Genomic DNA, 12228 nt, shown 5'->3' with positions numbered 1-12228 from the left:
GTGCTTGTATTTCAGTGGGTATGACACCTTCAACTTTTTTCACTGGACTTTTTTAAAGTGTGTTTAAATCTTCAATGCAGGTGCAGTGTACTTCGACAGCTTGGGTGTAAAGATGGGAAAAACTGGAACAGCAAGTAAGATGACATCAGTTTCTGACTTAAAGTTTATCTGCTTACATAGAATTAAGTGTTTACATAGCCTTTTGTTCATCTACAATAAGCAGGAATCCAGATATTAGTTATATGGAGCAAGCTGCTGGTTATTTAAAAACAATAATTTGACTAACTTAGTGGGTTCTTGAGGCTATGCCCCCTTGTAGATCAGCTGCTAATGTGAACTGGGATGGATGCTCTAATTTCTTGAGCACATATGCTCGCTCACATAGTATATATAGCTGAGTCCAGGCATTTCAATGGCTACTAGAGAACCTTTTCCTCTCCCTTCAGAAAGCATTTCTAAGAATATGGAAAATATTCATTTTTATCTTCTGAGGAATGTACCCTCCAAATTTGCCTTAAAAGTCAAATTAGCATTTGAATGCTAACCCATTGCTTCTTAAGGTTAGTGAAGTACTTTGCATTGAAAGCTGTATTAAGCTAGCTGCCTAATATTCCAAAAATGCGAGTAATTTGATCTTTTAGAGGTAGCATAGTTGTTATATGTTTTCTAAGCTCAGACCTTCTAAATATGAACTGTTAGAATATGAACTTATTTCCTTCTTTGTTTTCTTTTCTCATTTTTAGGGAGACTTTTCTACTCTTTATAATGATTCAGAATCAAAAAGAGTAAAGAGCTGATAGAAATTTGCATCTTTTGATTGGTTTTTGTTTGTAAACCCTTAAATTCCACTTTTGCAAGTTATCAAAAGTTAATGTAAGGATGCCAAAAAAAACAAGTTGATATAAGAAAGTCAAAGAAGTCAGTGTTAGAGACAATAAAATGAATGTTGACTTGATTATTTACCATTGTTTTAATCTGTTTTGGTGTGTGCGAAGTTAACTGAATTCTATCAGTTTGTGAGTTGTCTTTTCTCAAAGTAAAAATTAGTGACTGCTTTTAATTTATTGGTTCTGTATATTGGTCAGTGTGTGATAATACGTTATCATTATGGTATGTGATCTAGATAAAAATCAGTTTAAATATGTTTTTATTGATTTCAGAGAGGAAGGGAAAGGGGGAGAGAGATAGAAACATCAATGATGAGAGAATCGATTGCCTCCTACGCGCCCCCCTACTGGGGATCTAGCCTGCAACCCGGGCATGTGCCCTGAGCAAGAATCGAACTATGACTTTCTTGTTCAGGGATTGATGCTCAACCACTGAGCCACACTGATCAGGCTAAATAAAAATCAATTTAAATTTAAAATATGTATAAGCAGCAAGTGACAGTTTTATGATCCTTTGTACTTAGCCACTTTCAGGCTCTAGTTTTATTCTGTTAAAATATTTAACGTATGACTTCTTCAATGTCAAAAAGTGTTAGCTTATTTTATGTCCTCTGAAGAAGCTATTGTTTCTACGGACCTTCAGTAGATATTTGTTGAATAAATGAAAATGTTAGGTATATTAAGAGATATCTGTGTGATACTAAACAACTAGTTGAAATTATAAACATAATGACACACTAGTAATCTGATGTCAGGCAAATAAAGTTGTTTTATTATTAGCTCCTGTTCAACAAACATGTACCTAGTATCTGTTGTGTCTCAAACACCATGCTAATGTACTGCATGTCAAAACAGTTATGAGGAAAAGTCCCCATTCCTGAGAAATTTATGTAATGAAAGAAACAAATACATGAATATATCATTTTATTATAATATGGTAAGCAGTGTGATAAAGAGAGCTATTTGCAGGGCACTTTGAAATAAAGGCTGAAGGTTTACTAGAGATGACAGAGTGTCTTAAAACATGAATAGAAACTAGCAGAAGTAAAAAGGAAATAACAAGCATTGCAGACAGGAAGGAGAGCTTGAATCAAAGTACAGAGGCCTGAAGGCAGTAGTTGATCATTCATTTTATAGATATTTATATTTATTGTCCAGTAAACATGGCCCAAGGCACTGTGCTCAGTATCAAGAATGTAATAGTGAACGTGACAAATGTCTTCATAGAGTCTTTGGTTTAGCAGGAGAAAAATAGGAATTAAACAGGTAATTGAAATAAAATGTGATGATGGGTGAAATAGATAGTGTGCCCACCCAGGCATACAGCAAAGGAACCTAACTTATCCTAGTGGTCAGAGAAAGCCTTTTCAAGAAATTGTGTAAGTAAAGACCTAAAGCATTAGTACGAGTTACCCTGGTAAAGAAGAGGGGAGAGATGGAAAAGTGTATTCTGGAATAGGGAAATCAGGTATGCAAAGTTTGGGTGATAAGAGAGGACAGGATAGAGTGTAAGGTTATAAAAAGAAGCTGGAGACAGCAGGCAAGGATAAGGTCCTGGAAAGCTGTGTAAATTAACATGAGGGCTTTTTAAGACATTATTCAAAGAATAATTCAGTAAAAGGTTTCAGCCTAGGGCAGGGCCTCATCAGGTTTGTGTTTTTAGCCTTTCTGCATGCAGGGTAGAGACTAGATTGTGAAGACGTTGAGGTGGTGTGGTAGTTGAGGAGCAAGGTTAAATAAATACGGGTAGACCAGTTGGAAAGTTATTAGAGTAGGTCAGGCAAGAGATTAGACTTCATTGGTGACAGGGGGACTATAGAGAAACGAAAGGATACAGTATTCCTGGGGACAGTCTATTAATATTTGGATGTTATCTGGATGCCGGGTTGGTAGGAAGGAGAGAAGACAGGAGACAAGGAAGGGTAACTAGATTTGTTATTTTGAACAATTAGATATTTACTCTGATTGCTCAGTGAGAGCATGTTGTACATTGAGTAAGCAGTTCAGTATCAGTATACAAAATGCCAGAGCATGAAAGTGGGAGGTGGAAAGATAGAGAGAGGAAGTAGGAAACCTTGTTTCTCTTTGTAAGGAACTTGGTACAGGCAGTGGGGAACAACAAGGACCTGATAGAGTCCAACTTAGGTCTCTAAGGCAGCTTGGAAGCTGGTTTGAGAAGAGCAAACAGGAGACCAGAAGACAAAAGGAGACTCTTGTAATAATCCATCAGTGAGATGATGTGGGCCTTAACTAGGGATTTTAGGTATCTTTAGGAATTAACATAGGGCTTTGTTGATTGAGTGGAGAGGACAGGGTCCAGGATGACTCCCAGGTTTCTGACTCAAATAACTGGATTGGTGGAAGCATTAGCTGACTAGAAGTGTGAGAGGAAGAATTTGGGGCTTGGGGAGAGACACTCTGATTTCTTATCTAACAATCCTAAATTTAAGGATCTTGAAACACATCCAGGTAAAGAGAACAAGCGGTTGGGAATGAACCTTGTGGGAGACTTAGGATTTAGCAGATCAGTAGTTGTCATCATTGAATGTGATGCTAAAATTGTGAAGAATGGATGAGATAGGATGAATAATGTATGGTGAAAGAAGAGAGTAGATGGCAAAAGTTGCAGCTCTGTAGAGAAAACCTGAGTGTAAGCCAGGAAAAGAGCTCTTGAAAGAGCCAGTTTGGAAATGGTAACAATGGGCGTGGAATGATGGGGACAAGTATCCCATGCTTCAAGAGAGAGAATTTCCAGAAAAATAATAGTTTCAGTTGCAACAGAAAATACTAGTAAGGTGAAGAGGATATTTTAATGAATTCAAGTGGTTTGAATACATACAGAGGCAGGTGTTCAAAACATTTTGAAATCCATAAATTAAAAAAAAGACAATGCAACAATGTATTTTGAAAAGTACTCTTTAATAATAAACATCTCTTAATTTTATTTTCCAGCCAAGCAACGGACATAATGGAAACATCAGGGTGGAAGTCCATGATTCAGTCTCACCCTCATTTAGTAGCGGAAGCCTTCCGAGCACTAGCATCTGCACAGTGTCCACAGTTCGGCATTCCACGTAAACGGCTAAAACAGTCCTGAAATCTTCCATGAACTGTAGAGAAATGGAACTGACTTTTATTTCTCCAGGTCCAGAAGGATTCTAATAGACAAACCATAAGCAAGAGTTGTTTCTGTTGTCTTGTCCACAGAACAGAAGCTGAAAAAGCATATTGCTTGCATTTCAGGTGGATAATTTATGGTTTATTCTTCAGCTTTAAATTAGACTGATATACTCTAATTCACTTCAAGGCCTTAAATTATCTCCAATGACTTCTCTTGTTCATATAATACTTTACTTTTTTTATTGTGCCTTGTCATTTTGACCAAGGCTATGTAGGATTGCACTAGCTCCATAATGCAGTAATATTGATAACTGAAGATGTTAAGTTACAAAGGAATCTTCCATTAGCTTCAGAAAAGCAAAAGCAAAATTAATTTTGTAGGGTTTGTGCTATGCTATCTTAAAGTTTAAAACTAGGTTCTTAAAAGCACTTGTATTGGAGATAATTGTCAATGTCTCCGATCTAAGTTCTATAAATACAGGAGAACCTGCTTACCTTCAAGGTAAGTTATGGCAATACACTGCTTCAGTTCTAATTTATTTTCATTTCAGGGGGCAATTATGCAATGAGTTGGCCCAAATTTTTAGTAGAATTTGTGGTGTTTGTATGTTAACTGTCCAGCAAACTAAGAAGCATAACAAACCTTTGCTTGTGTTTCTTTGTGGGTTTATCCAAGTTTACAATTATTGAGAACTGATTGAGGTTAAGATTTCAATAAGAAGAAAGCATGTTTTGTGCTGAATTAATTTTTTTTAATTTATAGTGGCCTACATTTATATGAAGAATTCTGTACATGTTAAAAGTAAGGATGACCAAATGTAAATTTAATGGGTGGGCCAATTAAGAGAGGTATATATGCACTTTTAATGTGTAACTTTTGTATGCTGAATGGTACATATATTTTTTTGCTTTTGAGGGAATTAATAAGGTATAATTAATTGTGTCTTAACTTTTTAAAGAATTTTTTAAGACAGATGGAGGTAACTGGGCTGTTTGTGATAATAGATAAGAAAGATATCCTTCATTATAGTTAATTTGGTTTCCATTTCATATAATCATTATTGAATTCACTCCTTTTTTATCACACTTTGGAGAAGGCATCTGAATAAAAAATGAGTTCCTGACAGTGTATTCTCCTTCTAAAAACAACAAACTGATATTATTTGCAGAATAAAGGAGAGAACCCTCAGAAATTCATCAGGCCACATTCTGAACCTTCCCCACCCCCTCCTAGTTTTCTCCTGTCTGTTTCAGTTACTGTACTAACATTGTGGATGATACTGAAATTCTGCATAATGTGAACAGGATAAACTATTTATAAACTGCTTTTCACGGGCCAGTTCTTTATTATAAATGAATTTCAGCTTTAAACACAGGCACATGTTCAGTGTGTGATAGCTCTGTGCACAGTGGAGGTCTGCTCTGGTGCGTTGTCCTGGGGAAGGAGGAGCTATCAGTGTCACGTCACTGCATCTGATTTCTTAGGCAAGAGTTATATTGGACCACAAGGGGAAAAGTGTGTCACTGGAAGAAAAATGCATATACCTATATATTTGCATATATAACTTTATTCTCCAGATTAAAATTTGTATAATTTGTTATTTAGTTTCTGAATTTAGGGCAAAAGGAAAAAAATCAAGCCTAAGGGTTTAAAATAGATTATTTTTTGTTATCTCTTTGTTAGATATTCACTGAGCAATTCTAATATATCAGTAGTGATTCACATTTACATTGAACAACACTGTCAAATAAGCATTTGTTACCCATAACAAACTGGAGTTGGAAAAGATCTTATTTTTTCAGATATCTTCATTTCATTCTGTGTAGTTTCATTGGGTCTTTGTTGTGTTAACTTAAATTTGAAATTGGAAGAATCCCTTGGGATAGAAAAAGATTCTTACATGTTAATGGACTCCATCCTATGTAACAATGCTATAGGCAGCAGAAATTCACTTTCTTAACTTCATCATAATACTGAATTCATTAAATTTACATTGTACAATGTAAAAAATACACGCACATACACACTAAGATTTTAATTTAAATTTTGCCTGAGTCTTATGAGAAAACAAAAACTTCCTCAGGCTAAAGAATTTTGTTGTCATATATCAAAAAAAATATTGATGTACCCATTTACATCAAATGCACACAGGCACATCATGGGTTAATTCACTGCTTGAATCTACATTTCTAACCATAGTGACTTCAGTAATAACACCATATAATGAACATTTCAGCTTGCCCTCACGTGTTTTCATGTTTATTGCAAATCTTAAGGGTTTTATTATAAGTATTATTTTTTAGTTTGGTAGTATATTTTGTACCAAAAGCGTCAAACACTGTGCTGTAAGAATATCCATGTTTGTAGAAATGTCCACTTTTCAGATAATATAATGCCTACCTTTATACTAACAGAACCATATGGTAGTTGATTTTTTTTTAATTTATTATGTATATTTTTGGTATTGTGGGTTCTTGAGGCTATGATAAAAACTGTTATGTGTTCTGACACAAGGCTCTAGTAGCCTTTTTTAGGGGTTGTTTTTTAAAATATCTTTATTGATTTCAGAGAGAGGAAGGGAGAGAGATAGGAACATCAATGATGAGAGAGTCATTGATCAGCTGCCTCCTGCACGCCTCCCACCAGGGATCAAGCCTACAACCTCAGTATGTGCCCTGGCCAGGAATCGAACCTCGATCTCCTGGATCCTAGGTCGATGCTCAACCCCTGAGCCATGCTGGCCGGGCTTTTTTTTTTTTTTTTTAAATTCATTGTTTTTAATAGGCACAGATTCTTCCAGAGCAGTTTTGCCTTTTAATTATCAGCCTGCTCCTGTTTCTCTTTTGTCACCTAAACAGAACTTTTCTTAAAAAGTACTGACTGGTTTTAAACATTACATATTACAAAAGGAACCATTGGAAAACTGTTCTTTAGATTCAGATAGGGAAACACTATATTTGTGCCTTTTTTGTTTTTGAATTTTAACGTGTATTGGTATTTGGAGCACAAATATGAAGGTGCCATAATATTATGGCTGCCATTGTTACCTCCTTGAATATTCGTGTGTCATTGTCTTAAAATAGTAATTGGAGAACCTTGCATGTATTATGCAGTTACTTGGGCGTCTGTGCACGCGCTTGCGTGCATGTGTGTGTGTGAGTGTACATGTACTTGTTTTCACTTGGACTTGTGTGTGGTATATTCAAAAAATTGAATTTCTAAAAAATAGGACTCAGTTAAATGTTGAAAGTTCAGGCTAGTTGAAATATTTTTATTTAAATGTGCTTTACTTGGGACAGTTGATTGATAGAGGAAATTATAATTCTCAAAAATGTGACCAATTTACTGCATGACAAAACAGTGCCTTTTTAGGACATCATTAATTTTAAAATTAAGTTTAAAATATTGAGGATCTTGTAAAAAGTTGTCATGAACATTATTGGCTTTTTAAAAACTAGACCTACGTTAGAGCTTAAATTGCCAAAAGTATAATTACTAATTTATTTACCCATTTAAGTTTTGTGCATAATTTTAAAACCTAAGCAGAATTCTTTATGAAATTGTAGATCATAGATGCTACCCAGTGTTACTAACATAGAACACAAGGGACTTTGGCAAGTTGTTTTGGTAAACTCACAAGCCTTTTTCATAGCTACGTATACTTCAAGTATTGAATTACTCCAGGTTGGACTTCCATGCTCTTTGGTGGATAAAATAAAATTATTCAATATATTCTTGCAAAATAAGGTGGGTAGGTGGGTTTTAGTGTTTTCAGATTATAAAGACAGCACTTTCACACGCAAATAAGAGTATTTTGCAAACCTCTTTTATACAGATTATGAGCTCTACTTTATGTAAGTGTTCATGGAATGATGTAAATTTTAGGTCCAGTTGAATAAAGATTGAGTGCCTACCGTATACAAGACTTCCTTTTCACTAGCAATTAAATCATCACACTGTGTGTTCTGTTGCAGTATGTGGACTTAATGTTTGAAAAGGAATTCTTATATTTAAATTTTTTCTGTTGTTAGAGTTTATCGTTGTATACTGTAACCCAGTTAATTTGCATTCAGATTTTTAAAATGAAGATAAAACGTGAGTCCCACTTTTGAAAATAAAATTCTGCTAAAATTACTTAAAAATTAGTTCTGGGGGTAATTGATTTTCAAGTTTCAAATGTGTAAAGACTTATATTGAACTTTTCAGCTTCATTTTTAATCCGCTCATGTTAATGATGAGATACGTACTTTTGGTATCTTGTTGCTGAAAATATTTTTGGCATTTCAGCACTTTGCGTTAAAATAAAGTTGTTACTACTTATTCAGAATTAATTGGTTTATTTTGTGTTTATTTGAACATATGAACTCTTATTTTTTTACCTGATATCCAGTGTCTTGAAAACATTGTTTCATGTATTTTGTCTGGTTGGGGTTTTTTTGGTCTTTGTTTTCATTATGTTTTTGTTTTTGTTTGGTTTTAGTCCCTGCAACTTCATCTGGGCCAGATAGCTTTTCTTTTCTTTATTATTTTAAAAACTGTAATCCTCACCCAAGGGTATGTTTTTATTGATTTTAGAGAGAGAAACATCGATGCAAGAGAGAAACATCAATTGGTTGCCTGCCATAAGCACCCCAACTGGGGATCAAACCCTCAACCCCTTGGAACAGGGGACGATGCTCCAACCAACTGAGCCACACTGGCCAGGGCCATATGGCTCTTCTTAATCAGAGGAGCAACAAGGGCTCTGAAATGGCACATCATCAATGTCTCTCCTTACCTCAAATGGACTTTTTCCTAAAAAAATAAGGTAATTTAACTGGGGAATGCTCATTTGTAGAGTAGAATGCTAGCCCAACTTTGTCCTGGCAGAGTTTACAAATTCAAATGTTAACACAAGGATCTGGAGCAGGGAAGTTGCAGACCAGATATGTGGTGATGAACGGGGGAAATGGCAGGAAGGCCTGGTCCAAAGTCACTCAGATTCAGTAGTCTGACGGCAAACCAGAGGGCCCGAACTTTCTGGCGCATCTTAATGGTACTGTCTGTATCCTAAACTCCTAACACCTTCCTCAACCATAAGATTGTCTTCATGGAAATGTATGAAAAAAATCTTTAGAAGTAGAGCAATATATAATAATAATTATAGTGGCATTATTATTAATGTTCGTAAGTCCTGCGAAGAGGGCCCACAGTCCCCCAAGGGGAGATTAAGCAGGAGAATGCAAAGTCACAGATGAGGACATGAATCTCATTCTCCTGAAGCAGCAAGGATCCTTTCTGCAGCCTTGGGGATGTGTGTCCACAAAGCTTAGCGATATGCACACGTCAAGGATAATACATCTCCTGTCTTCCCAGCAAAGGCAGCCCGTTACTACAACCTGCTCCTCCCGTTTTGCAATTTGCTTTGGTCAGTATTTTCTTATTCTGTTTTTTTAATTGAACTTATTTGGGTGACATTGGTTAATAAAATTATATAGGTTTCAGGTGTACAGTTCTATAATACATCATCTGTATATTGTATTATGTGTTCACCACCCTAAGTCACGTCTCCTGTCTCCTTCCTTCACCATCCCTTCTTCTCCCCCCTGCCCCCCTGCCACCTGCTTTAGTCAATAATTTCTTCAGCTAGTAAGAAAGCTAACTGACACAGCTGGAATGGGAAACTGGTCTTCGAAACCTGTTGACAAAATAAGCTAAAACGGACATGTATGGAGAGCTGGGGTCAGTATTATTAAAATAATTTCTAGATTTTAAATAGCTATTGTTTGGCTTCCAGTGTTCTAGAAATTCAGTGGTAGCTGAGAGTATCATATAAGAAAGAGTAATAATATGCAGTATTCCACTGATTAAGACTGAGCTGGGATGCTTATAATATTCTAACTCCTGCTGCTACTCAAAGTAGTTTATACAGACCCAGAATATATGAGTCATATTATGAAATACATGTTTCTAATATTTAATCTAAATTTCCTTGCCTTAAAGGATATCAAAAAATGTCAACATATAATAAATATAAAATATTAGTGTGGTTTTTTAAATACCTAGCAAAAATAACAAAAGGTATTACTTGTGTGAAGAAAGCCCATGTTGGTTGGGCAGTCCAACCACAATACTCAGCAGAAAGAGTCTTGTTTCCAACATACCGAGTAGGACACATCACTACTCTCAATAACCACTGACTTTCCCTGGGTTTATGAGTTTATGGAACTCTAAGAGGTTATGTTTCATTACTGAACTGCATTTTTAAATGATATTTTCCAAAATCTGTTTTAGAAAAACTTTTTTAATCAAATTAAAAAGAGGTGCCATTTTTTCCAAATAGGTTTGGGTAGATCAGTGTTTCTCAACCTGGAGTGCTTTTGTTCCTCCCTTTCTCTCCGAGCACATATGGCAGTGCTTAGGCTGTTTTGGTTGTCAAAACTGAGGAGGAGGGTGTTACTGGCATTAGCAGATAAAGGGATTCTGCTAAACATTTTACAATGTACTGGGTAGACCCATACAACAAATAATTATGCAGTGCGAGATGTCCATAGAACTGAGATTGAGAAATCCTGTTCTAGATGAAGGCTGTGTGATGCTATTAAACTTCAGTATAAATTCCAATTGAGAAATACCTGCTGCTAACTTCTAAAATTACATTTATTTCAAGAAAAAATAACTACCATCAAACCTCAGTTCTCAAAAGTCTCCTATCTGGGACAGTTCGGTTCTTGACCAAGTTGTTTATGGAAAAACGTCTTGAGTTGACGACAAAACTTCGGTCCTTGACCTGACAGCCCTTTCCTGCTGATATATCAGCATGACAAAAAGTGTCTCTCAGGCCACAAACAAAGGAAAGTGTGCCAGTATGAGTCATTTTACCCCTAAACCTGGCATTGTGTTAACATCTCAGGAATTTGAGCTGTGAATATTTTTAGTTTTTTGCTTTTTGTTGCTGGACAGTTAGCACAATTTTAAAACATAAAGTGGCCATGAAGAGTGCTAATGTTGCTAAGGGTGTGAAACAAACAATGATCCAAGGCAATTGAAGAGGTAAAAAAAAACCTTGTTGATTTGAATAAACAAAAAGAAGTTGGCCTGTGATGGCATTTTGGAGGCAATGATGTGAAAAAGGGAAGATGCTGCATGCTGACCTCCTGAAAGATACCCCTGGAACGAGTGCTGAAAGTGACTCAAGGCTAGTAGGGTGGTTTGATAAATTAGAAAAGTGTAGATTCAACAGTAAGAAAGGTTAAAATTGACTCATTTGGGGCGGGGTCTAGAAATAATTTATTCAATTTACATTATTTCTAATGGGGAAAAGTTACTCGGTTTTCAAACAAATCACTTATTGAACAACTTCCAGAGCAAATGAAGTTCGAGAACTGAGGTTCCACTAGTCTTATTTACTGTTTTTAAATAACCTCTTACATTTGCCTAGCATTTTATCATTACCAAGTCCTTTCATTTGCTTTAATCTCATTTGCTGCTCATAGCTCTGATGAAGTCGTCTTTTTTCTGTTTTACTATCAAAGGCTCACACAGATTCAAACTCTGTATGGAAAATCCAGTGGCCTTTTTGCTGTCCTGCAGTTGCAGTATTCTTGTTAAGAACATTATATAAAGATGGATTTAAAGATTTTAAAAGCAAAACATTTGCATCAATGGGGATATGACTCTAGAAGACAGATGCCATTTGCTCTAGGGATGAAGAGTGGGAGAGGGCAGGGAGGGCATGGGTTGGGTATTCTGGGAGGTGGAAGCAAGTATGGGAGGTAAGCCTCAGAAAGAATGAAGGCATTAATCAAGCCACATGGAGGAGCATAGACGGATTCCTAAGTTTAAAGTGACTACTTCCCTGTGAAAATCATTCCTTCCCATCCAAACAGGACAAGGCCCTTATGGAAATATAAATGGATAAATGTACTGAGTCCGACCAGAAAAACAAACCACACATTACTTCCAACAGAGGGTTTGGTAGAAGGAATCTATGGCACAGGTGATGGGAAAACAGAAGAATCCAGGGTTTAGCAACCACAGGAAGGTCACACATTATTTTATTCCATAATTATTTATCACCCCATACCTTCCTCCACTTCCACCCCTGCAGTCACCACATTGCTGTCCCAGTCGGCTCTTACTCTCGTTTGCTCTATCTCTCCACCCCCAAGTCCCCCACCTGACAACTGTCAGCTTGCTCACTCGCTCTCTGAGTCTGTCTCAATTTTTATTTTTATTTTT

The 12228-nt window shown here is 36.2% G+C and overlaps 1 protein-coding gene across 1 annotated transcript in view; it reads left to right on the top strand.

Moving 5' to 3' along the window:
* The window catches only part of SPOPL (speckle type BTB/POZ protein like), a 38208-nt gene extending 29873 nt beyond the window's left edge, over positions 1-8335 (top strand). The window contains exons 10-11 of the mRNA XM_081141879.1: positions 81-134; positions 3840-8335. Coding sequence (XP_080998005.1) covers positions 81-134; positions 3840-3984 — 199 coding nt within the window. The 3' untranslated portion in view covers positions 3985-8335. The remainder of the gene's footprint in view (positions 1-80; positions 135-3839) is intronic.
* The last annotated feature ends 3893 nt before the right edge of the window (positions 8336-12228 follow it).

Source organism: Miniopterus schreibersii (assembly GCF_964146895.1).
Source record: "Miniopterus schreibersii genome assembly, chromosome: 7".
In the NCBI taxonomy this organism is placed as follows: Eukaryota; Metazoa; Chordata; class Mammalia; order Chiroptera; family Miniopteridae; genus Miniopterus; species Miniopterus schreibersii.
This window is presented reverse-complemented; position numbering and strand designations above follow the sequence as displayed.